Source organism: Amblyomma mixtum, chromosome 2 (genome assembly GCF_055824585.1).
Source record: "Amblyomma mixtum isolate Tamu chromosome 2, ASM5582458v1, whole genome shotgun sequence".
NCBI classification, from domain to species: Eukaryota; Metazoa; Arthropoda; class Arachnida; order Ixodida; family Ixodidae; genus Amblyomma; species Amblyomma mixtum.
The window spans coordinates 297,904,884-297,931,170 of record NC_143013.1 but is presented as its reverse complement, the minus strand read 5'-3'; the positions used below and the strand labels follow the sequence as shown (position 1 = coordinate 297,931,170).

The 26,287-nt window shown below is 41.2% G+C and overlaps 2 protein-coding genes across 3 annotated transcripts in view; both read right to left on the bottom strand.

Annotated features, from left to right (window-relative positions):
* Nucleotides 1-946, bottom strand: part of Usp5 (ubiquitin specific protease 5) — a 30,933-nt gene extending 29,987 nt beyond the window's left edge. Inside the window, exons 1-2 of one of the 2 annotated variants that reach the window (XM_089574586.1) lie at nt 642-946; nt 10-135 (exon numbers count right to left, since the gene is read on the bottom strand). In XM_089574586.1, the coding sequence (XP_089430712.1) occupies nt 10-135; nt 642-749 (234 nt within the window). In that variant the 5' untranslated portion in view covers nt 750-946. The remainder of the gene's footprint in view (nt 1-9; nt 136-641) is intronic. The other variant, XM_089574588.1, reaches the window with a different exon arrangement.
* Nucleotides 947-10,739: 9,793 nt separating this feature from the next.
* LOC149364624 (ubiquitin carboxyl-terminal hydrolase 5-like) overlaps nt 10,740-26,287 on the bottom strand; it is a 29,378-nt gene continuing 13,830 nt past the window's right edge. The window contains exons 8-16 of the mRNA XM_089568722.1: nt 26,024-26,108; nt 21,962-22,084; nt 20,508-20,661; nt 17,143-17,200; nt 16,872-16,994; nt 15,822-15,910; nt 15,544-15,657; nt 12,993-13,073; nt 10,740-11,598 (exon numbers count right to left, since the gene is read on the bottom strand). Of these exons, the coding sequence (XP_089424848.1) occupies nt 11,339-11,598; nt 12,993-13,073; nt 15,544-15,657; nt 15,822-15,910; nt 16,872-16,994; nt 17,143-17,200; nt 20,508-20,661; nt 21,962-22,084; nt 26,024-26,108 (1,087 nt within the window). The 3' untranslated portion in view covers nt 10,740-11,338. The remainder of the gene's footprint in view (nt 11,599-12,992; nt 13,074-15,543; nt 15,658-15,821; nt 15,911-16,871; nt 16,995-17,142; nt 17,201-20,507; nt 20,662-21,961; nt 22,085-26,023; nt 26,109-26,287) is intronic.

Genomic DNA, 26,287 nt, shown 5'->3' with positions numbered 1-26,287 from the left:
GGCACACACCTCCTTCTTCACAGTTCTCAGGTGAAGATAGACGGCGTTCCCAGTCTTCGCGTATCGCTTCTCAACGTGCTTCCTCGAAAACCCAAGAAAGGTGTTGAGGCACACATAAAGCCCCCCCTCCGATTCCTGAAATGAATAGCAATGTCGCAGCAACCGCACGTCAGCGTTCGCCGCTGGCAACATTCGTTTTCTAGAGCAAGGAAGACATTATTACCCTGGTCCGCATCAATCTCCTAGGGGATGACTGACGTATCTTTACAACTTGGTAACGTATACTGTTACTACTACCATCATGCGAATGACCCTGGCGATAATTCGCACAGGAAAAACAAGCAGCTATGCTACACCCGTAACGAACTTGTCGAACCATGAGACGCGCGCCGCGTCGTTAGCATTACCTATGAAAACATGTTTTTCATAAAGAGAACAAATATGCCACGGGCACACCTTGTTAACCTCAAAGCGTTCTTTACAATATCAAGCAAAAGGCATGCAATTAAACGAATTAACGCATGCGAACGGTGCTCATTATGGTGCATCCACACAATTGAGGGCGCCGTATCTGGCGCACGCCGTGACAGTAACAAACGCACAGCCGCGTTGAAAAGCGCGGCATTTTGCAGAGGACTTACCGGAGTGTCGAACGAAAAGACGCATTCATCTTTGTAAATTTTATCCCCCTGTCCAGGAGTTCGGATTCGGCCAAGATGCGGTGCGAGCTTCTCACAGAACGCTGCCATGTTGATTAACGAGCAAATTCTGAAACTTCCCGTTGCCAGACGAGAACGCACAAACGGTCCAAACGGCACGAGGTGTTATCAACGCTGTGAGCCGGTACGTAGCGCTTTTACGCTACCCACTTTTGCACACCCTTCGCACTTAACAGCACGAAGAGCAGCACGCTTAAATAAAAAAATTGGAACCTTTTCAAACCATTCTAAAAAAGAAAATGCAATGGCATTTGGAAGTTTGCCCACCCCTAGTATTCTCGTTCACTATACCCACCCCTAAATATTGCAAAGGATCCTCCTCCCCCATTTCGGAAAACGACCCACCCCAGAAAACGGATTTTGGGGGGGTTAGTGGGTGAATTATGGCTAAGGGTGGGCCGGGTTAGTAAAACAACCAGTAGAAAGTACTCGAACGTTCTAGCTATTCTAGTCCTCAGATTTTCAAATTCAGCGGTGATGATGACGTCACCCTCTCGATTAAATCAGGGAATTTTGTTACAGAGAAACCGGGTGGTTTTTGGCAAGACGATGAACTAAATTCTATGTCACCCAAAACGAAACTGAAATAAACCGTTTTTTTGAACATCAGTTTAACGATCGATATCCGAGGCGCTCATTTTCAATGTTTCTCTTTACTTCTATTGTTTCGTTATTAAAGCGCTCGTTAGTCTAGCCTTACAGCATGCGTGTAATGGGTCCGCCGTGCGCGGAAGATAGAAGCCAGCGCTGGGCTTTTGTATTACAAGGCCCACCCAAGACAGCAAACAAAATTCATTTTTACAGCGAAAATCGTAACTGGTCAAACTGGTATAAGGAGCAATTTCCCAGTTGATTCCAGTTGGCTCCCAGCTAAGTTCCAGTTGCAGCCAACTGGAAACCAACTGGAATAAACTGGGAAATTGTTCCTTAAACCAGTTTGACCAGTTACGATTTTCACCTGTTTATATCAGAGGGTGGTTGCCATGGGAGCAGATACCATGGGAGGAGGAATTAAGGTATGACGATAGCGGAGCAATGTGTTATCGATGTGCATGGTTACCGTGGAAGGTGGAGAGTATGAGGAATGCGGGTGGCTGCAACAGAAACCGGGAACTAATTTTTAATAATCAACTTTTTAACTAGAACAGTTAGGCGCCTAGTTGCAATTTGTTGCCGGTTGTTAGTAAAATAGCCATATCAATTTTTCGAATTTCGAAGCCACAATTATTATATTGGCACTGTGACTCAGCAAAATTTGGCTTTTTTGACTAGTTACGTGCACTGGAAAGGTTGCTTTGCCTGCATGCTTTTCGAAAGCGCATGTATTTTGACGCGATGTAGCCAGATTTTGTCAAGCCACAGCGCCAAGGACAACCACGTTTTTGAAATTGCAAAAACCGATTTGGCTATTCCTAACTACCAGCTACAAAACAGATACGTGCCTATGTGGGATAGTTAAAAAGTTGATATCAGAAATTAGCTAACTATATATAGATTACTAATTAAGACAATTCGCCGGCATTCCGATGTACGCCAACACTGGTAACACTATTCCGCAAAAGCCTCATTTTTACCCCAAAACGGCTATTTTTGAAAATGTCTTAGTCTTCCCTGAAACACCTTGTAGCCACCGCGGTGGCTGCTGTCCCAAAAGACGTGGGTTCGATCCCGGCCACAGCGGTAGAATTTCGATGGAGGCGAAATTCTAAAGGCCCGTGTACTGTGCGATGTCATCCGTGTACTGTGCGATGTCATTGCACATTAAAGAACCAGGCAGTCGAAATTTCCAGAGCCCTTCACTACAGCGTCCCTCATAGCCTGAGTCGCTTTGAGATGTTAAACCTACATAAACACCCTGTATATATATATATATATATATATATATATATATATATATATATATATATATATATCATCAGCTTGACTACACCCACTGCAGGGCAAAGGCCTCTCCCATGTCTCTCCAATTAACCCTGTCCTTTGTCAGTTGCCGCCACTGTATCCCCGCAAACTTCTTAATCTCATCCACCCACCTAACTTTCTGCCGTCCCCTGCTACGTTTGCTTTCTCTTGGAATCCACTCCGTTACCCTTAAGGACCAGCAGTTATCTTGCCTTTGCATTACATGCCCTGCCCAAGCCCATTTCTTCCTCTTGATTTCAACTAAGATGTCATTAACCTGCGTTTGTTCCCTCACCCACTCCGCCCTCTTCCGATCTCTTAGCGTTACACCTATCATTTTCCTTTCCATAGCTCGCTGCGTTGTTCTTAACTTAAGCTGAACCCTCTTTGCTAGCCTCCACGTTTCTGCCCCATAGGTGAGTACCGGTAGGATACAGCTGTTGTATACTTTTCTCTTCAGGGATATTGGTAAGCTACCATTCATGATCTGAGAGAACCTGCCATATGCGCTCCACCCCATTCTTATTCTTCTAGTTATTTCCCTCTCATGATCCAGATCTGCGGTCACTACCTGCCCTAAGTAGACATATTCTCTTACTATTTCCAGCACCTCGCAACCAATTGCGAACTGCTGTTCCCTTGCTAGGCTGTTGAACATTACTTTGGTTTTCTGCATGTTAATTCTTAGCCCCACCGTTCTGCTCTGCCTGTCTGACTAATTGATCATGCTTTGCAGTTCTTGTCCTGAGTGGCTTAGCAAGGCAATGTCATCAGCGAATCGCAAATTACTCAGGTATTCTCCATTAACTCTTATCCCCAACTGTTCCCATTCCAGTCCCCGGAATACCTCCTGTAAGCAGGCAGTGAAGAGCATTGGCGAGATCGTGTCTCCCTGCCTGACACCTTTACGTATTAAAATTTTATTGCTGACTTTATGGAGAACTATAGTAGCTGTGCAATCGTTATAAATATCTTCCAATATTTTCACATACTCTTCCACACCCTGATTCCGCAATGCCTGCATGACAGCTGAGGTTTCCACTGAGTCAAATGCTTTCTCGTAATCGATGAAGGCTATATATAGGGGTTGGTTATATTCTGCGCATTTCTCTATCACCTGATTGATAGTGTGAATGTGGTCTATTGTCGAGTATCCTTTTATTTATTATTTATTATTTATTTATTATTGCCCTCAGGGTATAAACATTACAGAGGGGATCGGGTTTTAATCAATAAACAAACAAAAAATATGCACAGCAACAAGAACATACAAGTAATACTGTAAGTGGCAGTTAAGTTTGGTTAAGAAATGATCTAAACTAAGTCCCATAACACTTAATTAATATAACACAATGAAATTCGCGATAACGCTCGAGTGTACACAGTGGTGAAATTAAATAATATATGAACACACAGGAAGAGAGGTAGGTTTTATACAATGTTAAAAACTCGCATGGTCTATATTGCGCACGGCAGACTGAAATAACCAAAATTTATCGATTGTTGCAACAGAAGAGGGAAGCCGGTTCCAATCTTTAGATGTGCGGGGTATGAATGAATCGGAGAAGCATTTAGTGTTGCATGAATTTATGCCAACTTTGTGAGCGTGGTCAATGCGTGATGATTCATATGAAGGCGGAATGAGCAATTTACCGTGTAAGTCATCATGGTAAAATATCTTATGAAAGAGGCATAACCGTGCATGCTTTCGACGAAATGTGAGGGGTAGCAGATTGAGATTAGATTTCATTGAGGATACACTAGCGGTGCGGTGATAATTAGAGAAGATGAAACGAGCTGCATTATTTTGAATCATTTCTAGCTGGTTAATGAGATCAGTAGTGCCCGGGTCCCAAACTGAAGATGCGTATATTCAAGTTGCGAACGAACTAACGTTTTGTAAAAGAGAAGCTTGGTACTAGAAGGGGCCGAGCGAAAGTTCCGTTTTAAGTAGCCTAGCATGCGGTTAGCTTTGTTGACAATGAATTCTACATGACTGTTCCAGCTAAGGTTAGAAGCGATATGAATGCCTAGGTACTTGTATGACGCTACTGATTCGAGAGCTGCATTGTTAAGGTGATACGTAGGTGAGTTGCTAGATGACCTTGATACGCGCAGGAATTTACACTTGTTAATGTTTAGCGTCATTTGCCATGCTTTGCACCAAGAGGAGATGTTGTTAATGTCAGTTTGAATTGCGCGTACGTCATCGTCGGTTATTATTTCACGGAAAAGGACGCAGTCGTCTGCAAATAAGTGAATTGATGATGTAACAGAATCAGGCAGGTCATTAATGAATATTAACAAGAGTAAGGGCCCAAGCACGGTACCTTGAGGAACGCCAGAAAGAACGGGGTGTAAATGTGAGTTAGTTCCATTAGTTGCTACAAACTGCTGACGGTCTGTTAAAAAGCACTCTAGCCATTTTAGTACGTCAGTATCGAGCCCTATCATGCGCAGTTTTAGTAGCAAAAGCCGGTGACAAACTTTATCAAAAGCCTTGGTGAAATCTAAAAATACGCAATCTGCTGTGGAACGATGATCAAGAATTGCATGCAATTTATGAGTAAAGAGAACAAGTTGCGTTTCACATGAATATGACTTACGAAAACCGTGTTGTGCATGATGAAAAACGAGTTTGACTCTAAGAAATTTGCTATATGTGAAAAAAGAACGTGTTCTAGGAGGGGATGCTGGTGATTGAAATAGGCTGGTAGTTGTAAGGTGAGTGCTTGTTTCCAGATTTATGTACTGGAATCACCTTCCCTATCTTCCAGTCTGCCGGCATCGCGCTATTTTCTAGAGACTGCTGAAATAATTTAGAAAGAATAATGGAGGAATATATCTTAGTGCTTTTCAGAAATTTTGAGTTAATGCAGTCGATGCCGGCGGCTGAAAATGGTTTCAGGCCGTCAATGATTTTGGCGATTCCATCCGGGTTGACTATAACAGGATACATTGGCAGATAATTATGGGCGCAACAATAAGGTAAGTCGTTTGGCAGGGATTTCGTGAAGTAGCTGGAGAAGACATCATTTAATACAGTGGAGCATTCATCGTCAGGAACAGGTTCGTCATTAGCGCTTGTTAAAATAATTTTAGACCGGTCTGTAGGATTGATAACTTTCCAGAACTTTTTAGGATTATCTACCAATATATCGGGTAAAGTCTTTGCAAGAAACATTTTTTTAGCATTTTTAACTGCTGAAATATAAGCGTCGTTTGCAGTACGATATATAGACCAACGAAACTGACTACATGAGGTGTTAGCAAGCCGGTATAAGAGCTTCTTCCGGTTAGATAAGCGCCTAATGTATGAGTTATACCAAGGTGCCTTTGGATTATACGCGATATTTCGGATGGGAATAAATCGATTGATAAGCTCGGTAACCTTACAAAGCGTTGCTCGAAGCCTTCTAGGAACTTTGTTAAAAAGAGGCTTAACTCACTGTTGATTTGGGTAAAATCTGCACGGTGATAACTGCGCAGTGTTTTAGTTGTTTTACTCTCTTTTGTTTGGGTATGTTAACAGTAAAATTCAATGCAAGATGGTCACTCAGTCCTGGTAGGTATATTATTTCTGAACATAATTCAGGGCTCGAGCACAGGACTAAATCTAATATATTAGCAGTGGTGTCCGTTATTCGGGTAGGTTGTGTAACTATTTGCGTGAGGTTAAAGCACGAACAAAAACGAAACGAAAAAACGAAAGCCTGCCTGATCATTTGGTTGACTAAAGTCCAAGGTTGTCCTGACTCTATTAGCGATTACCTTAGTAAATACCTTGTAGGCAACGGACAATAAGCTGATTGGTCTGTAATTCTTCAAGTCCTTGACGTCTCCTTTCTTATGAATTAATATAATGTTAGCGTTCTTCCAAGCTTCTGGTACTCTCGAGGTCACAAGGCATTGCATGTACAGGGTAACAGGGTGGCTAGTTTTTGTAGCACAATCTCTCCTCCGTCCTTCAACAAATCTGCTGTTACCTGATCCTCACCAGCTGCTTTCCCTCTTTGCATTGCTCCTAAGGCTTTCTTTACTTCCTCCTTCGTTACTGGCGGGATGTCCCATTGCTGTGCTCAACTGCCTCCCTCAGTAACTTGATGATTACATTCGCTACTGTATAGATTTGTGTAGAACTCTTCGGCTAATTCAACTATCTTATCCATATTGCTGATGACATTGCCCTGTTTGTCTTTTAGCGCATACATCTGGTTTTTACCTATGCCCAGTTTTCTCCTCACTGATTTTAGGCTACCGCCGTTCCCTACAGCATGCTCAATTTTCTCCATGTTAAACTTTCTTATGTCGGCTACCTTGCAGTGCTAACTTCGATTTATTAACTTCGATAGCTCTGCTAGTTCTATTCTGTCTGTGGAGTTAGACGTCCTCATGCTTTGGCGTTTCTTAATCAGATCTTTAGTCTCCTGAGATAGCTTGCTGGTATCCTGTCGAACCATCCTACCATATATACTATATATATATAGTAGGAACGTAGACCGTTTGAAACGCTTGAAACAATTTATTGACGTTTCGACCGTGGAACGGCCTTCGTCATGTGTGAGTATATATATATATATACACACACACACGTTGCTGTCAGAACTTTTTACCTTGATACATCGCGAAATGAAAATATGTCAACAGTGGTTGCTGAATCTCATAGTGGTAATTCCCGTCCTGCGGTCCTTTTTTCTCTCTCTCCTTTTAATAAAGTTTCCTCTCTGTTCTCTCCAATGTCCCTTCTGTGTCGACATGTGGGTCATATGGCTTTTGCAAGATTTTTAATAAAAGAAATGCACTTTAATCTGCTTACTTGTGTACGTATCTGTGCAAGACATAAGTTAGCACTGCACCACTTGCAAGTGGTCAGCGCAATGGTTTGGTTTGGTTTGGTTTATTGGGGTTTAACGTCTCGAAGCAACTGAGGCTATGAGACACGCCGTAGTGAAGAGCTCCGGAAATTTCGACCACCTGGGGTTCTTTAACGTGCACTGACATCGCACAGTATACGGGCCTGTGCGGGTCAGCACAATGTAAATGTAGACCACAACTTAGTCGAAAAAAACTTAGTATGACTGCGGTACTCAGTAATGGTTGTTATACAGAGCAACTGTTATGGGCGATTTATGCAACTGATTAAAGAAATTTCGTCAATTTTTTGTGCTAACTGAAGTATGAAAAACATTGTACTCAAACATTGCAAGTTTTTCTTGGTCATTTATTTATTTACTGAATTGTTTTGGTTTTTTTTTCCAAAAGTTTTATATCTTCCTTTTGAGCAATGATCTTCAGAGTACAAAGATTGCGGTGTTTGTTTTGGGTTTAACATCCCAAAGCGACTCAGGCTATGAGGGTCACCGTAGTGAAGGGCTCCATAAATTTCAACTACCTGGGGTTTGGTGTTGCATACACACATATATATATATATGGGGGGGGGGGAGGATTGAGTTGTACATTAACACCCACACACACACACACGTATGCACGCACAGATGCACGCAACTGACACGACACGATGGTTCGTTTTTATTGCGAAAGCAATACTAGTTGCACTTTCAGCCCGTCACGTAGCGAGGCCGGTAGCTACCATATTAGCATATTAGATTGGATTGGATTGGATAACCGATGCATCACCACAAGTCTAACCACAAGCACCACCACCAGCTACACTACCAGCTGGACCATGGCGTAGCTACGGATATTGCTTTCGCAATTACCAGGCTTAACCAAGCTAAGCCACAGCCATTTTTTAGGGGTTATTTCGCCTACAGTTTTGGGAATGGCATTCCATTTGTCAGGGTGGGCTTACAATGACTGAGTTGAGTCAATAAAAGACAGAACGAGCAAGCAGGTACACACGCACGCACGCACACGCGCGCGCTTACACATTCTTGACAGAGACTCGTAGATGCCCTTTAGTGCCATTGCATGGTGCCGCCATGTTTCATGGTCACTGCGAAAGTTGATCTGAAGCACACACAAAGCAGTTCGTCTTAAGTGAATGTCTTTACACTGAGTCATATACAGGAAACCAACCAAATGGTCTCTCACTGTTCATCTTATCTGATAATACATCTTAACAGAGTTTGTCTTAATGGGAGGCTACTGTACACCTATGAGTAGCAGTGAACAAACTAGCCCAAGATGAAACAAAACTGTCATATAAAATCTGATTATCTCAGTTCCTCATGCTTTGGCGTTTCTTAATCAGATCTTTAGTCTCCTGAGATAGCTTGCTGGTATCCTGTCGAACCATCCTACCATATATACTATATATATATAGTAGGAACGTAGACCGTTTGAAACGCTTGAAACAATTTATTGACGTTTCGACCGTGGAACGGCCTTTGTCATGTGTGAGTATATATATATATATATACACACACACACGTTGCTGTCAGAACTTTTTACCTTGATACATCGCGAAATGAAAATATGTCAACAGTGGTTGCTGAATCTCATAGTGGTAATTCCCGTCCTGCGGTCCTTTTTTCTCTCTCTCCTTTTAATAAAGTTTCCTCTCTGTTCTCTCCAATGTCCCTTCTGTGTCGACATGTGGGTCATATGGCTTTTGCAAGATTTTTAATAAAAGAAATGCACTTTAATCTGCTTACTTGTGTACGTATCTGTGCAAGACATAAGTTAGCACTGCACCACTTGCAAGTGGTCAGCGCAATGGTTTGGTTTGGTTTGGTTTATTGGGGTTTAACGTCTCGAAGCAACTGAGGCTATGAGACACGCCGTAGTGAAGAGCTCCGGAAATTTCGACCACCTGGGGTTCTTTAACGTGCACTGACATCGCACAGTATACGGGCCTGTGCGGGTCAGCACAATGTAAATGTAGACCACAACTTAGTCGAAAAAAACTTAGTATGACTGCGGTACTCAGTAATGGTTGTTATACAGAGCAACTGTTATGGGCGATTTATGCAACTGATTAAAGAAATTTCGTCAATTTTTTGTGCTAACTGAAGTATGAAAAACATTGTACTCAAACATTGCAAGTTTTTCTTGGTCATTTATTTATTTACTGAATTGTTTTGGTTTTTTTTTCCAAAAGTTTTATATCTTCCTTTTGAGCAATGATCTTCAGAGTACAAAGATTGCGGTGTTTGTTTTGGGTTTAACATCCCAAAGCGACTCAGGCTATGAGGGTCACCGTAGTGAAGGGCTCCATAAATTTCAACTACCTGGGGTTTGGTGTTGCATACACACATATATATATATATGGGGGGGGGGAGGATTGAGTTGTACATTAACACCCACACACACACACACGTATGCACGCACAGATGCACGCAACTGACACGACACGATGGTTCGTTTTTATTGCGAAAGCAATACTAGTTGCACTTTCAGCCCGTCACGTAGCGAGGCCGGTAGCTACCATATTAGCATATTAGATTGGATTGGATTGGATAACTGATGCATCACCACAAGTCTAACCACAAGCACCACCACCAGCTACACTACCAGCTGGACCATGGCGTAGCTACGGATATTGCTTTCGCAATTACCAGGCTTAACCAAGCTAAGCCACAGCCATTTTTTAGGGGTTATTTCGCCTACAGTTTTGGGAATGGCATTCCATTTGTCAGGGTGGGCTTACAATGACTGAGTTGAGTCAATAAAAGACAGAACGAGCAAGCAGGTACACACGCACGCACGCACACGCGCGCGCTTACACATTCTTGACAGAGACTCGTAGATGCCCTTTAGTGCCATTGCATGGTGCCGCCATGTTTCATGGTCACTGCGAAAGTTGATCTGAAGCACACACAAAGCAGTTCGTCTTAAGTGAATGTCTTTACACTGAGTCATATACAGGAAACCAACCAAATGGTCTCTCACTGTTCATCTTATCTGATAATACATCTTAACAGAGTTTGTCTTAATGGGAGGCTACTGTACACCTATGAGTAGCAGTGAACAAACTAGCCCAAGATGAAACAAAACTGTCATATAAAATCTGATTATCTCAGTTTCAGCTAACTGGTTGATGGTTTATGTTTCATGGGGGCTTAACGTCCCAAAGCGACTCAGACTATGAGGGACGCCGTATATAGTGAAGGGCTCCGGAGCTAACAGGTTGAACAAACTGGTTGAACAAACTGGTTGAACAACTGGTTGAACATCTCAACTAAGCTGACAGTTCAAATAAATACTGAAAATTTTCATGCTATAGTTTCTATGTTATAGCGCAAATTTTATTTGTTCAGAATATATGCAGAATATACAAAGCTATCTTCAGGGCCACCATTATTGTAGATGGAAAAGGCTAAAATGGACAAATGCAGTTATAGCACAATCAAGTAGGTGCAACTATGTGCTGCTTTGATTTCAACCATTCAGTATTTAAATAAGGTTCACTATTAAGACTAGTCAATTAACACTCAGTAAGGTTGACACTTTCTCAATATCAAGTAATCACAACTCAGGTAATGTTACCGATGTTAAATACCAATACATATATAATAATACATTATATAATAATACATAAACAATAATAATACTGAAGTACAATACATACAATAATAAAATATTTCCATGAAATCACAGTTAAAGCCAGTCCATTCTCAATATGGTTGACTCTCAATATTAGACATGCACAACTGAAATAATGTTAATGATATGTTAAATAACAATAATAGTGGTTTTGCAGTTGCCAGTTCAATGCATGCATTTAATTTAAAATTGGAGCCTCAAGTTGATTATCATTGGGAAGTGCTACTAGGTAATGATTCCAAGCTGTCATCAATTCTAGCTCGTTTAGGAGAAGGTTCTTCTTCCGATGAATCGTCAGGTATTCGGCGGTAAAGGTACAGGTAGCCGAATTCCTTAGGCGGCTGCGGAGAAATCGTAACTTGTTCATTGCTGAACATGACCCAAGTGCCTTCCTTCAGTATATGGCACATGTAGTGGCCATGCCTGGCGGAAGGGCCCATGTGGCTGACAAACGCCACCAGCTGGTAGCCTGCATCAGAAGTCAATAATGTAAAAGCAAATCACTGCAGAGCGTCAACTCTATATACACAGTATTTACTATAAATGGGAACACCATGGTGTGTGTGAGATCTGCACCACAGTTCTTGCAACCAAACAGCACTGTGCATGCACAAGTAGTTAAAAAGTGTCTTTAAAATGCTATTTGGCACCCACAATAAATAATTACCACATAAATAAATAAATATATAAATAAATAAATTTGCACCATAAAGGTCTAAGTGATGCTTCTCAGAACATCAACCACACACTGACAATCTTTTCCATGGGGGACCACATGCATACAGTACTGTGTATCTTTATTGTGAAGACTTCAAAAAATTTTCTCGCCTTAACCGCTGGATTGTTTGCAGTAAAACTGAGTGCAGAGCTTCAGTGTTGTTGTAACTTTTTTCTTGTAGCAAGTTTTACAATGATACTTACTTGATTCAGCCGCGAATGACGAAACTCTGCAATCGTCTGCACAGACATCGACGAACTGAAAGCTGCCAGCACCGGATATCCGCAAAGGGCAGCAGTGGCGCCATCAAAGGACTTGCACAGCTTGTAATGTCGACCTCGGCACCTTTCACGTCATGGCACTTTCCTATGCAAACAACAGATGGCGTCACCAACGCCCCTTGGAGAAACCCAGAGTTGGCAGCTTTTGGTTCGCTGATTTCGAGGCAGACGTTTACGGGTTTGCATCATGTGCGGCTGAACTTGTAAGTGCAGTTGGCAAACTTACTATGAGACAAAAGTTACCGCAATACGCAAGTTCTGTGCACAGGTTCAGCATAAACAAGCCAGCGGTTGAGGCGAGAAAATTTTCAAAATCTTCACGATAAAGATACACAATACTGTATATGCATTATACAGTGTATGACTTGCAACTTTCTTCAAATATTTTTAGCAGTGGATCTTAAAAGCTACAACAGTGAAACTTTTCAACAAAATAAATCGATTTTTCTTCTTCTGAAAAAGGTTTTTGTCTCCAATAAGACTTCATAGCAACAATGCCACTTTTAGCTCTCTTGAACGTAGGGCGTACCGCTGGTTGTCAGCTAAGATGCCATGTCTCTAGGACTTTTATCTTTTCTGAAAGTGGTGTACATTTTTAATACACTTCTTCTGCTGAATTAATACTAACTATACTGCACTATATATCTACTATCATTAAAATGACATTGTCCCTACAGAACAGGTCAGGTAAATCTCTATAGTGCATTTACACGCATAATGAATGCAGTTTTTTTTCCCAAAAAATTTGCGACAGTATCTCAGGAGCAGATTGATTACACGAGGCACTTCATTAGCAAAAATTTATGTTTTGACACCCAAAATACCAAGAGCGCACTCAGATGGTGGAATGGAAAGATGACTCACTGCCAGATCCATCTCTTATCTGTGGCCCAACAGGTAGCTCTATTTCACCCTTGCTGACATAAGCAGTCTTAGCTCCAGGATCTTGAGAATGCAAAAAGGTCAAACCGAAAACAATTTTAAAGTGGCACTGTTGCACTGAATACACACTGAACATTGCATGGCCCAATAATGTTGCTTCCAATTACAAAACGGATATGATATTCCTGCCAGGCAAATACCTGGAAGCAGCAAGGTATTTGGTATGGTTCATGGTTTTTTTTGGAGTTTAGCATCCCAAAGCGGCTCAGCCTATGAGGGACGCCTTAGTGAAGGGCTCCGGAAATTTCGACCACAACGTGCACTGACATCACACAGTGTTTACTACATCATGTTAGGCAACTATGCTGTTATTCTTCAACCTCTCATATGAGATGAGTCCCAAAGGTTGGTGCAGGTCTATTGAAATTTTTCATTTACAGAAAATTTCTTGTTTCTAGTATTTTTCGTCACTTCTCTTACAATCTTCGTCTATATCACTGCACTGTTGAAGTTAGTAGATCTACACTTGAAAGTGCTCCCAAAGTTTTTGTTGGTATTGAAAGCTCTTCCATCACTGAACAGACAATGTCTTTTCAATCCATGTAATTTTACCACACATGTTGGCCTTAATTCCAGCAGATCACTTTTTGGCGGCTTTCATAGACTGTTGATTCTGTTCAGGGTGAGCATTTAACATTATGAAGCATTTCATCATTGAAAAAATTTGATGAAAATGGCATAGAATCACAAATATTTTGTTCTCATTGGTGAAGCGTACAGGTTGATGCACACTATGGGTCACTTTAGTTTCATTACTCATCACCATATTGGCTGCGAGCACATGAAATTAATAGAAATACATTAGGTAACTGAAGTAAAAGCAGCATAAAAATTTTCCAGGTATGTTTGTTCCATCTATACAGGTGAACAGACTTTTGGAACTCCCCTTGTATCTGGCAGCAAAAAGGCAGCCCATGCAGTTTTTACCACCATATAACAAAGGAGTGAGCACAAGAAAAACAAGTTTGTCAGTGTGTGTGCTGGCTAGCAACTAAACAGGATTCTATGCTGACAATAAGTATATGCACATAAAAAATATCAATAAGGAAGTGCACATAAAAGCAAACCTCGCAAAAGTGAAACCCTACTTGCCATCCAGGAATTTGAGCTCCATTTCTAGCAGCTGTAGAGTGGGCTGTCTCACGGAGATATCTTTCTTTTTCCACACCTCATAATCTTAGTATTACTTTATGGGTTAATTTATCTGCATGTAATGACAGCACAATACAGTTAGGGCCCTTCGTTTTTGTGTTTTTATTTTTTCCGGGATTCAAGGGGTAAAAACCGAGTGATATTTCAAGCTCAAGTTTGGGTTAAAATCAGGTTATTTAAAAAAAAATTTCTAAAATTGGGGTCTTTTAGGTCTTATTTTGCAGCACAAGACAGTTTACTATAACATTATTTTTTCTGCAACAACGAGAAAATCGTGCGTTGCACTAAAAAAAGTTTGCAAAAAGGTTTTTTTCGTAATCTTATCCAAATATTTTGTCATACACGTTACGCACGGAGCACTTCCCAGCTGAGCAAGAGCTTATTTAAGTACAGTGCAAAAACATTCAACATCACAGCGACAACTTTAAATGCACAAGGTCCTTGGATCAGGGTGTTGCTAGCATGGGTAGCCTTCATACAGCGACTTTGATAAGATGTCCTGTCAGAAGCCATGTTTTGACCTCCTGCTTCTAAATCACCCTTTTTGAATTTATTTTCAGATTCACCCACCTCAATCTCTAGTTCATTGAAGACACACCTCTGGAATAAGCACTAGACATCAACAAATTTTCTTGCGGTGTCTTTATAGCTAAGTGAACTGGAAAGCCAACATCATAAAGAAGGCTGATTTTTGGGAAGAAATTGGGTTTAGCCAGATAAGAAATATGTTCAGAGTGCACGAATTGGGTAAAATCGGGTTTAATCCGAAAACAAATGGCACTAAACATAGTTCAGTGAAATAACAGTTCACATACACAACACACGGCACAATGTGTCGGAAGATGTGAGGAAGGCACTGTCTTCAGAGAACTCTTGTGTCCAGATAAACTAACACTAATACAGCAACCAGTCTGCTCTACATAAATCCTATTGTATGACAGCGGTATCTGATAAAAGATGCCAGATTTGCACACCACGAATAATTTCTGGATCACACCACATTCTGACAGCACAACAACTATTTTCTGGATATCTCTATACCCCAACAGCAAATGTGGTTTAGCTTTAGCAAATGAAGAAAAAGTCAACCCTGCCCAGAGCCCTCAGAATGATTAACAGAATGGTTCCAAATCATTCTGCTAATTATTCCAGGCATAGTGACTGCCACTAATACGTTTGTAAAATTAACAGCACCTAGCTACATCATTTGCCCCAACTACAACCACCAGGGAATTGTAAGAGAGAGATACACTGCTTTAACATTGACTCTTTGCTGACTAAATTTATAGAGAAGTAGCAATAGACTGAGCACAAAACTGACCCACTGTGGGGCCTCCGTTTTCCCCTGGTTCTGGCAACAGTTCTTCTCCAGGTTGAAGACCGTAGCCCCGCAAGAAGTTCAGATCAAGCTCATCAGGTACAAGCATTTCCACATCTAAAACAAACAAAAAAATAATACAATAGAATAATAATAACAGAATAATAATAATAAAATAATAATGGAAGAATAGTGCCCATATAAAGAAAAAAAAATGAACAGCAGAAATCTCACTGTGAAGGTAAGTGCATTCACGCATTAAGGACATCTTAACAACATACCTAACTTATGTGGTTTCCAACTGTCATCCAGGAAAAACTTCTTCAGCTGTACCATGAGGTAGTCCGGAAAGGTGCGTAGCCTTGTGGTCCTGCCAAAAGTATATTGGTAGAATCAAGTGAGTATTTCTGAGAGCATAGTATATTTTCCAGTTCACTGAGGACTGAGGATAACACCATACAATTATTGTTCTCAGTAATAATTGATTCTCTGGCTCCTTCTGGATATGTTTAAGTTTGTCTGGCAGCAAAAGAAGCATTTATTGCTGAGAAATTTTGATTTAAGAGTCTTCCCAGCAGTGGATTCAAACTCTTGACGTCCATTAGGAAAAGGATGGCTTGCCGCCATTTTGAAGTGGATGGCAGTGTAGCATAGCTTCTTTGATTTGCTCCAAAAACCAATGTTGACAAGAGCACATTACTTGCAAAATAGGCCAGTGATGGCAGCACCTGCATTTTGTTTTTTGTCTTCTCTAGCCTATTGAGTTATGTTTTCAGTGAAAGTGATCTCTCTGTAAATAGGACACAGTATCCTATCAATACAGGCCAACATTTACTTCTCCTTCAGGATCGCCAATGTTAGGACCACAAAAGTAAAGTACATGATATCCAAGAACAACAGCACAAGAATGGCAGCTAATGAAGTGATTTTTAAGGAAGGCAAGTAGGGAAAGCAGGCCATAACTTGACATTGTCACAACACTGTAAAAGGCCAGTGACAAAGTAAAGGGATGCACTATGTTTTATTGCCCTTTACTTTGTACATCAACTTTTGTCCTATTGCAGAAATAAAGTGCTTGTCTGATGCAAAGCATACAGTCTAAAAATTGAGAATAAAAGGATAAAGAAAACTCTGCATCTGATACTTTATACTTCTTCACATCAGCTGCCAATGCCATCTTGTATCACTTTCATTACTGTAAGAAAAAATTTCTCCATGATACAAGTTGTAGCTGCAACAAGACTGTATACAGACAGCCTTCATAAAGAATTTCACATATCTCTCCAAGAAAGATGAAAATGCCTGCATCAAAAGTGAGACAGAGCACTCACTTCCTTGCATCCACTTTCCTGTTTACTGCTGTACTGTAGAAGTCCTTGATCTGCTCAGTGCTGGCAAAGGCATCCAGGCACGCTGACAGAGGAAGCTTGTACTTGACTGGGGGAGCTTCTTTACTGCACATTGAAGTGTATCAGAGTCCATTATGCCACAACTCAAAGCAAAAAATTTACAAAAACCTACAATGGCAAACATTATTTCCAGTTAAGTTCACACAATATATCTAAAGCAATTTAGGGAGCACTCGAATGAGGCAAGACTTGCGTTTTCACTCCCATCTTCTCAAGTTGACGTCTCATAATAAGATCTCGTTTCACATCCTCTGCACAATGAAAACACAGAGAGAGGAAGAAAGCAAGAAAGAAAAGTCAACACTGCAAACATAACAGTGAATCAGACTGACTGAAAAGTTAACCGCTCAAAATTATTATCTATGGCAAGTACAAAATTATTCGAAAGTAAATGCCGGTCTATACTTTTGGGATATATATACTAAAATCAGTAAAAAAAGCTCAGATATTGGGTAAGAGGGATTAGATCAATAGCATTAGCTTAAGAACTTGCTAGAGATTTTGAAGATTCAGCCATTCTGAAATGCATAACACAACCACCAGAAATTCCAAGCAAACTTCAGTATCATTAGTCCATGTCTCTTCCTATGGAAGCAAAAGCATATATAGTACAAAGCTTATTTGCACAAGGGCCAGTACATATACTAAAAGAAGAAAGTAGGTAAAGAAAGTCCCATAAATTCCCGCACACTTAACAGGTTATTTTCAGAAAGAGCACTTCTATTATTTTCGCTGTCCCTGAGAACTCCAGCATTTTCTCCTGCAAGATATCTATGCATAAAGCAGGCTATTGAAGCCTATGAAATGTTTTTATAGGAAGTTTGATGCTCATATTCTACTTGAAAGAAAGCCTCATTTGAAAAAAGTTTATAGGGCACTTATATCACTGCATGAGATGTATATCCCTCCTAGAATTTGGTATTATCATACAATCTTCACCATGTAAAAATAATCGTGAAGTGACAATAAAGGGGCTCTGAAACATCTTTTGAGAAAAGTACATGACTCTATCAATCACTGTGTTGTGTTGTCATGAACACCAGAGCCAAATAATACACTTCTACATAGAGCAGAAAACTCAAAACCACGATCGAAAATTGGCGGGCCTCTCCCGATGACTTTTTCATGATCGCGCTCTCCTCCATTTCATGCTCCTGCATATGCAGGTTAAGAAATGTGTGACGTGGCCAGTAAATTTAGGCACGCATTGGCGATGGGGCCGACAGAGGAGCGCTTACCTTTCAGCATGAAAAATGTAACGAGAGGAGAGGGAAAGGCATGAAGACGCTGAAATTCAAATTTTGACGACAGATAACTTAGCTCCGACAAAGTGCATTAAAAAATTTTTCCTGGAGGATATTCGTGGAGCGGCATCCTTCATCATCCGTGGCATACCGCAAGTTTACTGAAAGCCCCTTTCAGAGCCCCTTTAATGATACTCCTCTTGAGCACTGTGATATGCTGTAATATTACAGATCATGAATAAAACAATGTCAATTAACAGTAAGAAAAATTTGTGTGGCATGACCATAATAAGAGAGCACTGAACAAAATCATTCGAATGTAAATAAGAACACAAAACTCATTTTACACTGATTATCCCATGTTTGGTTTATTGGTTTATTGGGGTTTAACGTCCCAAAGTGGCTCAGGCTATGAGGGACGTCGTAGTGAAGGGCTCCGGAAATTTTGACCACCTGGGGTTCTTTCATGTGCACTGACATCACACAGCACACGTGTGTTGTACACATCATCCTTTCTAATTTCAGGTGGACAGCTAGAGTAATGTCCATAAAATCTTATCATAGCTGCCTTCTCCTGATCCCCATCATCTATACTTCTGTCTGTATTTCCTTAAATTTATTACTACAATTTCTCCCTGCTCAACTTCTAAAGTTCGAGTATCATCCTGCCATACCAGAGCCTACTCATTAGGTCCTTCAATGCCATGAGCTCCCAAAACTGGAAACCTGGACCAACCACGTATTCAGGGTCACAACACATTTAATAACATTTCGGGCAGCATGGTTTATTGAAGCTTAACTACAATTGTATCACAGCTCCTGGAGTTCAGTGCATTACAAGATCTTCCCCTCTGCAACAACCGTGACCTTGATGGTAACATAAAAAATAAATACCAGCAATTAATGCCTTGTGGGTGCTAACCTACTGTGAAATGACTTTCTTCAATGTATTGGCAACATAGACATGTTTTTTTTTTTTTGCGATTCCTCACACAGACCTCTGCAGATCTTATCAGCGCCATTGCCTACATTCAAGAGCCTGTTGTCACTTGAGCTTGCCTTCCTCAGATAGACTGCCCAGAACTGTGGCCTCTTTATGATGTACTCAAATGATGATAAAAAGGTGCCGATGAACGAGTATGAGGCCAAAGATGAGGTGGACAGCACTATGGGCGAGAAGGGCGAAAGCTATGTGTCTGTAAATGCCATAGAATTTGATCAAAGTGTAACTAACCACCATCACAGCAATATTGGGGCTGTACTAACTCTGAGTGACTGCAGCCATCAGCTTTAAAATAAGTATAATGTTTGTGTTTTTGATGAGGCAAGACTTCATAGCCCAGAATATTGAAAGGTGAGCAGGTGCACTGGAAAACTGCACAAGCTGCATGTTTCAGGCACCCTGTGTATCGTGGTAAACTTAGTGGTTGCTCAGCTGCGTTTTTTTTTAGTACCTGCATTGCTGTTTTAGGGTAGCACGAATAGAGTACAGCAGACTCCCGTTAATAATGAACTCAGTCAATACAAATTTGCGGATAACACGATTACTGAGAGATTTGGTTGTCACCCTATAGACTCAGTAAAAAAAGAAAAAAACGTATTAAGATGAACCGCTTTGCAAGTCACATGGTTCAGATAGTTGAGGCGAGCTTTAGCAACGATTGCAAAACACAGAAACTCTGCCAAAGGTACTCAGGGTGCATCCACGCAGTACTCTCAAAAGAGCGAGAAAAATTGCTTCAGTACTATATCAAGCTTCTGAATGTGACACTGAAACCTCTTGGTGTCAGCCTTTATCTTTGCTACACATTTATGCTGTAGAAAAAGCTGCAGCTAACTTGCCTTGAGCTTAAATTTATTGCTATAGCCTGCAAATGACTTGAGAGATACTGCAGCTGATGCAATCATGCATGCAAATATTACATTTATTAATCAGTCTAATGGACAGTGGTGCATCAATAATCTGATTCTCAATCAGACGTGCAGCATAAACTGGTGAGTATTTCATTTTAATGGCGCAAGGGTGGCTTGGTCATTGAACGCTAGGGCTAAAGAGTTACTGGTCTGCACAAGGTGCCACCAAAGACCCGTTTTCCCAAGCATTTCACCCCAGCAAAGCTGAGCACAAGGCCAGGAGAAAGCTAGTCCCCATAGGAAAACCATAGGGTACCCTCAAGGATTAGGGATCGAACCCCACAGATCTTAGACATGAGGTTGATCCTTAGGCCACTAGGCCATTTCTACGGCAACATACCATGAACTGCAGAGGATGAAATGGTCATGTGTGGATGCCGCTGTGAAATATGGGCCTTACCTGCATTTAGGGCACTTTCCAAAGGCACTGGCAGTGAAAGAAGCAGGTCTGTGTGGTTTGTGTAGCACACCTTCCCCGATTCTGTGCACTGGATGCATTCTTCCACTTCGAACTTGAAACAGTCTGTTGGGTCTGTGCTACCTATACAGTTTTTCTGCAATATACATGATGTATCAGAAATGAGGTGACACTATTAATCTTACGGCATCACAATAACTACAATTTAAAACATTAATGTCCACTGAATACCAAGAAAACTAGGTGGCAGTTAATGGTGCAGTCATGACCAGGTGGTGATAAGTGACTCAATTCAAAGTAATTTTTAACTGCTTTTCAGGCTGCGTGACAAACATGCCTACATTTCGATGGTCAATGGGGATTGAAGGGAAGCTGCCATCTTTCATAAACCTTCTTTCTCACGTTTTCATCATGTGAAAAACCATAACATATATAGTATGAGAGGAATTTTTCTTTTTCATGTTAGTCCTTGAAACCAAGCATGGTTTGGTTGAGGACAGCAGCACCGCAACCAGGAAAAGCCAGACGAGTGAAGTCCACCATAAAAATGATGTTCATGATTTTTTTTTTTCATTCAGGATGCAAATATGGCTGCCATTTTGGCAGCCAAAATGTGCTCTCTGAAATGCCACAAAGAAGTTTTCGACCAAATGAGAGCACGCTATCCCGTGTCCAATTGTAGCGACTGGTTCCTTCAAGGCAACAGCACGCATCTCACAGCAACATGGAGGTCATCCTCATCACTGGCCCCTTTGGCATCATTTTTTACCAGCCTCCAACTTACTCATCAGACCTAACTCTCTTCAGTTTATGACTTTTCTTTAAAATCCTAGCCAGCATACATGGACATGCTATGTTTACTGCATCAACATAGTGATGAAAAAGCTATCAATGACAATGAAAGAAGAATTTTAGTTCTTTGAAAAATATATCCACAAATGAAGAAAAATTTTCAACAGAAGTGCATGAACTTTTGTAACTCCTTTTCTATCTAAAAGACAGCATGATGGTGATGAGTGCTGACACCGCAAGTGTGGTGGTGGTATGTATATTAGGCTGTCATGATGAAGTCATTACAATAGGCAAAAATTTTAATGTATGTGAGGGGTGACTTTACGCTTCCGTTATAAGTAAAAAAAAAACTATTAAGATTCAAGCAAGGAGGGTAACCACAAGTTTAGCATACTAACCAGGACTGTTATACACTGGAACACTGGATATAGTGAACTATTTTTATGCTTGTCATGTCCGTTTGGGAATGTAGCAAAGGCTTTTTCAGCAAAATGATTACTTTGGTCAAGATGACTTTCTAATTTAATATTCAGCTCATAAATTTCAATGTCCGCATGACAAAGAACTTCTGCATGGACTAGAAAACACAGAAAATAAGAATAGGTATGCTTTAAAGAGAAGTACGTACTGAAAAGGCATCTCACCTCAACAAGATCCAGCAAGTACAGAAGGAACTCCAGAGCATCTTGCTGTTGCATAGGCAAGTACGCTGGATTGTTTTTGCCAATGAGAGCCTTGAACATAAGTGGCTTGATACTGCCCCTCACCTGTAAAGCATAGCATTAGCAATTTTTGCTCCTGCAACAAAAATCTCAGCTGAAACTTTATGCGATGCCCTGACACTTAGCATGGTATATATGGTAATGTGGCATACTATATTAGGTAATGGCAGCCCTTTTGCACTTGCCTAGTGCTTACGTAATGCAAGAGGATATGATCAGTTAAGAGAAAAATAATAAACAGCCTGTGATTTAAAATACCTGCAACTTTTAAATTAGTGAATATTTCTCGCAATCTTTCTCACAAGCGGAGTACTACTGCAACAATTAACTAGTTAACTATGGCCAAAACTGCTCGGGAGATGGCTAGCTAATCATTGCATGTCATTTTTTTCATGCATTTTTGCTAAGATAAGCAAAGAGACAAGAAAAATTAGGGGCAATTGCACTTATGTGGAGGAATTGAGATAGCATTTTTCTTTCACTCGCCAGTCTAGTCCAAATTTGATTATATTACAATTCTATTCCGCTCATGATTATTCAGATTCTAAGAAGAACTTGTTGTTGGGCTAGTTGGTAGTTATTCATAATTAAATTCAAAGGCGCCAAACCATAAGCACACACACACACACAGGAGAAGAAAGACGAGACAGAGCGCCACTCACAACTGATTTAATGTGCAGAAAAACACGTACATATATGTCACTGTCGGCGCATGCGCAAGGAAGACATCCAGCTTCATGAAGATAAGCAGCGATCAAAATACGCTTTTTCAGCCTTATACAGGTTTATCGACGTTTCACTGACGCACAAGTTGCCCCTCTTTTCGATATGGAATGCTTCTATCAGTTCCCTGGCTTTTGTCACACTACTCTTTGCCAAAATCCGCACATCAGAAAAGCATGGTTCACAAGTACGCGACGGGCAGGTTCTGATGTGCATGGGCAAATGGGGGCCATCTTTATTCTGTTCTACATTCCTTTGGTGTTCTCTGATCCGCTCATTGACACATCGCCCGGTTTGTCCGATGTAGGAACTGCCGCAGGAGAGGGGAACTTCGTACACAACCCCTACCGCACATTTCGTGAACGGTCGCCCATGCCTGGTTCCGCAGCCACTTTCTTTTACTTTTTCTTTTCTTTTGGCTATTCGAGAGCAAAGGCTTCCGAGCTTTTGGGGGGCGGTAAAAACGAGTGGCACCCCATGCCTACTCGCAACCTTCTTCAGGTTGTGGGCCAACTTGTGCACATACGGCACAGCCACCGGTCTCACCTCTTCTCGAGGGACCTCCTCCCCTACTCCTACTACCTTCTTCTTCAACTTCCGTAGGAGGCTTTCGGCAACCTGTTTCACGACCGAACCAGGGAACCCAGCTGAAGCCAGCCTAACCAATTGATTATCAAAACTCTGTCGCATCTTGTGAACACATGACTTCCCTAGAGCAGACTCAAGGCAAAGTGAAGCAATTCCTCTTTTAACTAGTTTTGAATGCGAAGAGTCGAATGGCAGAAGCCCCTTTTTTGCACGTGGAGCATATGCCCAACACACCTGATCCATACAGAACTCAATGTTTAAATCTAAAAACTGTAAAAGATTGTTTTCAGGCAGTTCATAAGTAAAATCCAAGCCTTTTCCATGTTGTCTAAAAAGGGATAAAACACTGTTTACTGTACCAGCGAAGTTAGAGCTGCCGTCCTTAGTTAAAACAATCAAGAAATCGTCAATGTATCTAAAAACTTTAAAAACATGGTTAGTTGGCAAAACCTGCAGAAGCTTTTTGTCAATTTGTGACAGAAAAATATTGCATAAAACCGGGGCGACACACGAACCAATGCAGATACCGGCCTTCTGCAGAAAGAAGCCTTGGTCAAAAGAAATAAAAGTCGACTCTAAATAAAACTTTAACATACTTAAAAAATTATCAGTAGAAATACCGGCTGAGTTCTGAAATGAAACAGGATCATTTCTTTCAATACAGTCCCGAACAGAAGTAAATAGGGCATCATGGGGCACGGAATAAAATAAATCAACAACATCGACTGAAAAGGCACGCCCAATCCCAGTCTGAGATTTCAAGAAATCACAAACATCTTCAGAATTCTTGGTAAAAAACGGGTCTTGTAAATCTAGCTTGCTCAAGTGCTTCAACAAGTAGAGACTAATATGCTTCTGCCACGACCCCTTTTCCGTAACTATTGTTCTGAAAGGTAAACCAACCTTGTGTGTTTTCACCGAGAAGAACACATTCAGGGCGTTATTTTTGGTATTCTTGATTTCTTTAGCAAGGCTGGACAAGCCCAAACACTCGCACATGGATACTGCACGGTTTTTAACTTTTGTGCACTTTACAGGGACAGGCGTAAAATTCTTCTTAATCGCTTCATCTGCTTTTTTCGAGAAGTTATCATCGGACAAAACAACAAAACCACCCTCCTTATCAGCTTGAAGAAGAGTTAAAGAATTTTTGCTGAAGAATGACACGATATTTCCGCTAAACATTTCGCTGCGTTGAGTAGGTTTCGGGTAGCCAGATTTAAGAAGGCAGTCAACACCCTCCAGTAGACATTTTTCTTGCTGCTCTGAATCAGCTTTTCTAGCTATTCTACGATTTACAGCGACCAGTTCATGCGGGGGCACATTTGGCTCAACACCGAACTTTGGACCTTTTTGAAGCACGGCCTCTACCTTCTCAGGCAAAACAATGTCCCCTTCAACCACCAAGCCACTCCCACCTTTCTTCTTGTCCTTTCTTGTCACTTTGAGGAGACTGTTCAGCATGCACAACCAGAGTCGCTCGGTCATCTGGGAGGCCAACCTCTTGGCAGATCGCATGTTGTTTCCAGCAAGCCAAGGGGGATATTGCGCAAAACAAGCACAGCGAAGGAGGTCGTCCAGCAGGCGAATTTGGCGCCACAGCTCAGACTTCACGAAGTTCCCCTCTCCTGCGGCAGTTCCTACATCGGACAAACCGGGCGATGTGTCAATGAGCGGATCAGAGAACACCAAAGGAATGTAGAACAGAATAAAGATGGCCCCCATTTGCCCATGCACATCAGAACCTGCCCGTCGCGTACTTGTGAACCATGCTTTTCTGATGTGCGGATTTTGGCAAAGAGTAGTGTGACAAAAGCCAGGGAACTGATAGAAGCATTCCATATCGAAAAGAGGGGCAACTTGTGCGTCAGTGAAACGTCGATAAACCTGTATAAGGCTGAAAAAGCGTATTTTGATCGCTGCTTATCTTCATGAAGCTGGATGTCTTCCTTGCGCATGCGCCGACAGTGACATATATGTACGTGTTTTTCTGCACATTAAATCAGTTGTGAGTGGCGCTCTGTCTCGTCTTTCTTCTCCTGTGTGTGTGTGTGTGCTTATGGTTTGGCGCCTTTGAATTTAATTATGAATTCAGATTCTAATTCTATTGTGACTCTGATTGCTGCTTTTATTAATGTTTGCTGCATCAGTCTTCAGTCATTTTTATATGAGCTTAGTCATTCTTAGTCCAGTGTCTCTCTCCTCTTCTCTTCAAGTGGAGAGGGGGGGGGGGGGGGGGGAGAGAGAGAGAGAGAGATGGCAGGTGAGACAGGAGGAGGAGCCAGATGTGATGACGGTGGTCACCGGGTTTTCACTCCAGTGAGGCTTTATTTAAAATGTTATGTGCACATAATTTGCGAGTGACATAGATAGGATCTGTGTCTGGCAGTAGAAAGAATTGGAGGATGCTTGTCACGTGACGAGCAGGATTTCAACATATATTGTTCGCCACATCTTGCAGAGGCGCTTGTGCAGTTCGAAGTAGTGGTTTAGTGTTTCACACAATTAAAAGTAGGGAACATAGAGCAAAATGCTTGACAAAATTGATCAGCATTTTCATCACTGCTGCGGAATTAAGTCAGGCAAGTTCCGGATAACTTGCCAATATAAAAACCCAATCTGGACAGAGGTAGTTAAAAGATAAGATTAAGGTTGCATATCTACTGTGCTTACCTTCAGTTTATCTGAACAATTATCAGCATCAGCAGGCGGTCTCCTTGAGTACTCGCCAGAGATAATGCCTACTGCTAATTTCGTCCTGCGGAGAAAAACAAGGGAGAAAATAATTTTTGAGTAATTAGCAAATTTAGTGAAACTAGATTTGATAGTTACTTAATAAAAAAAAGTTACTTTGGAATATAGTTAGTACCATGAAAAAAGTGACTTTATAGCCCCTGCACAGTTATTCACTTTTCTTATTCAGAAAAAGAACTACTT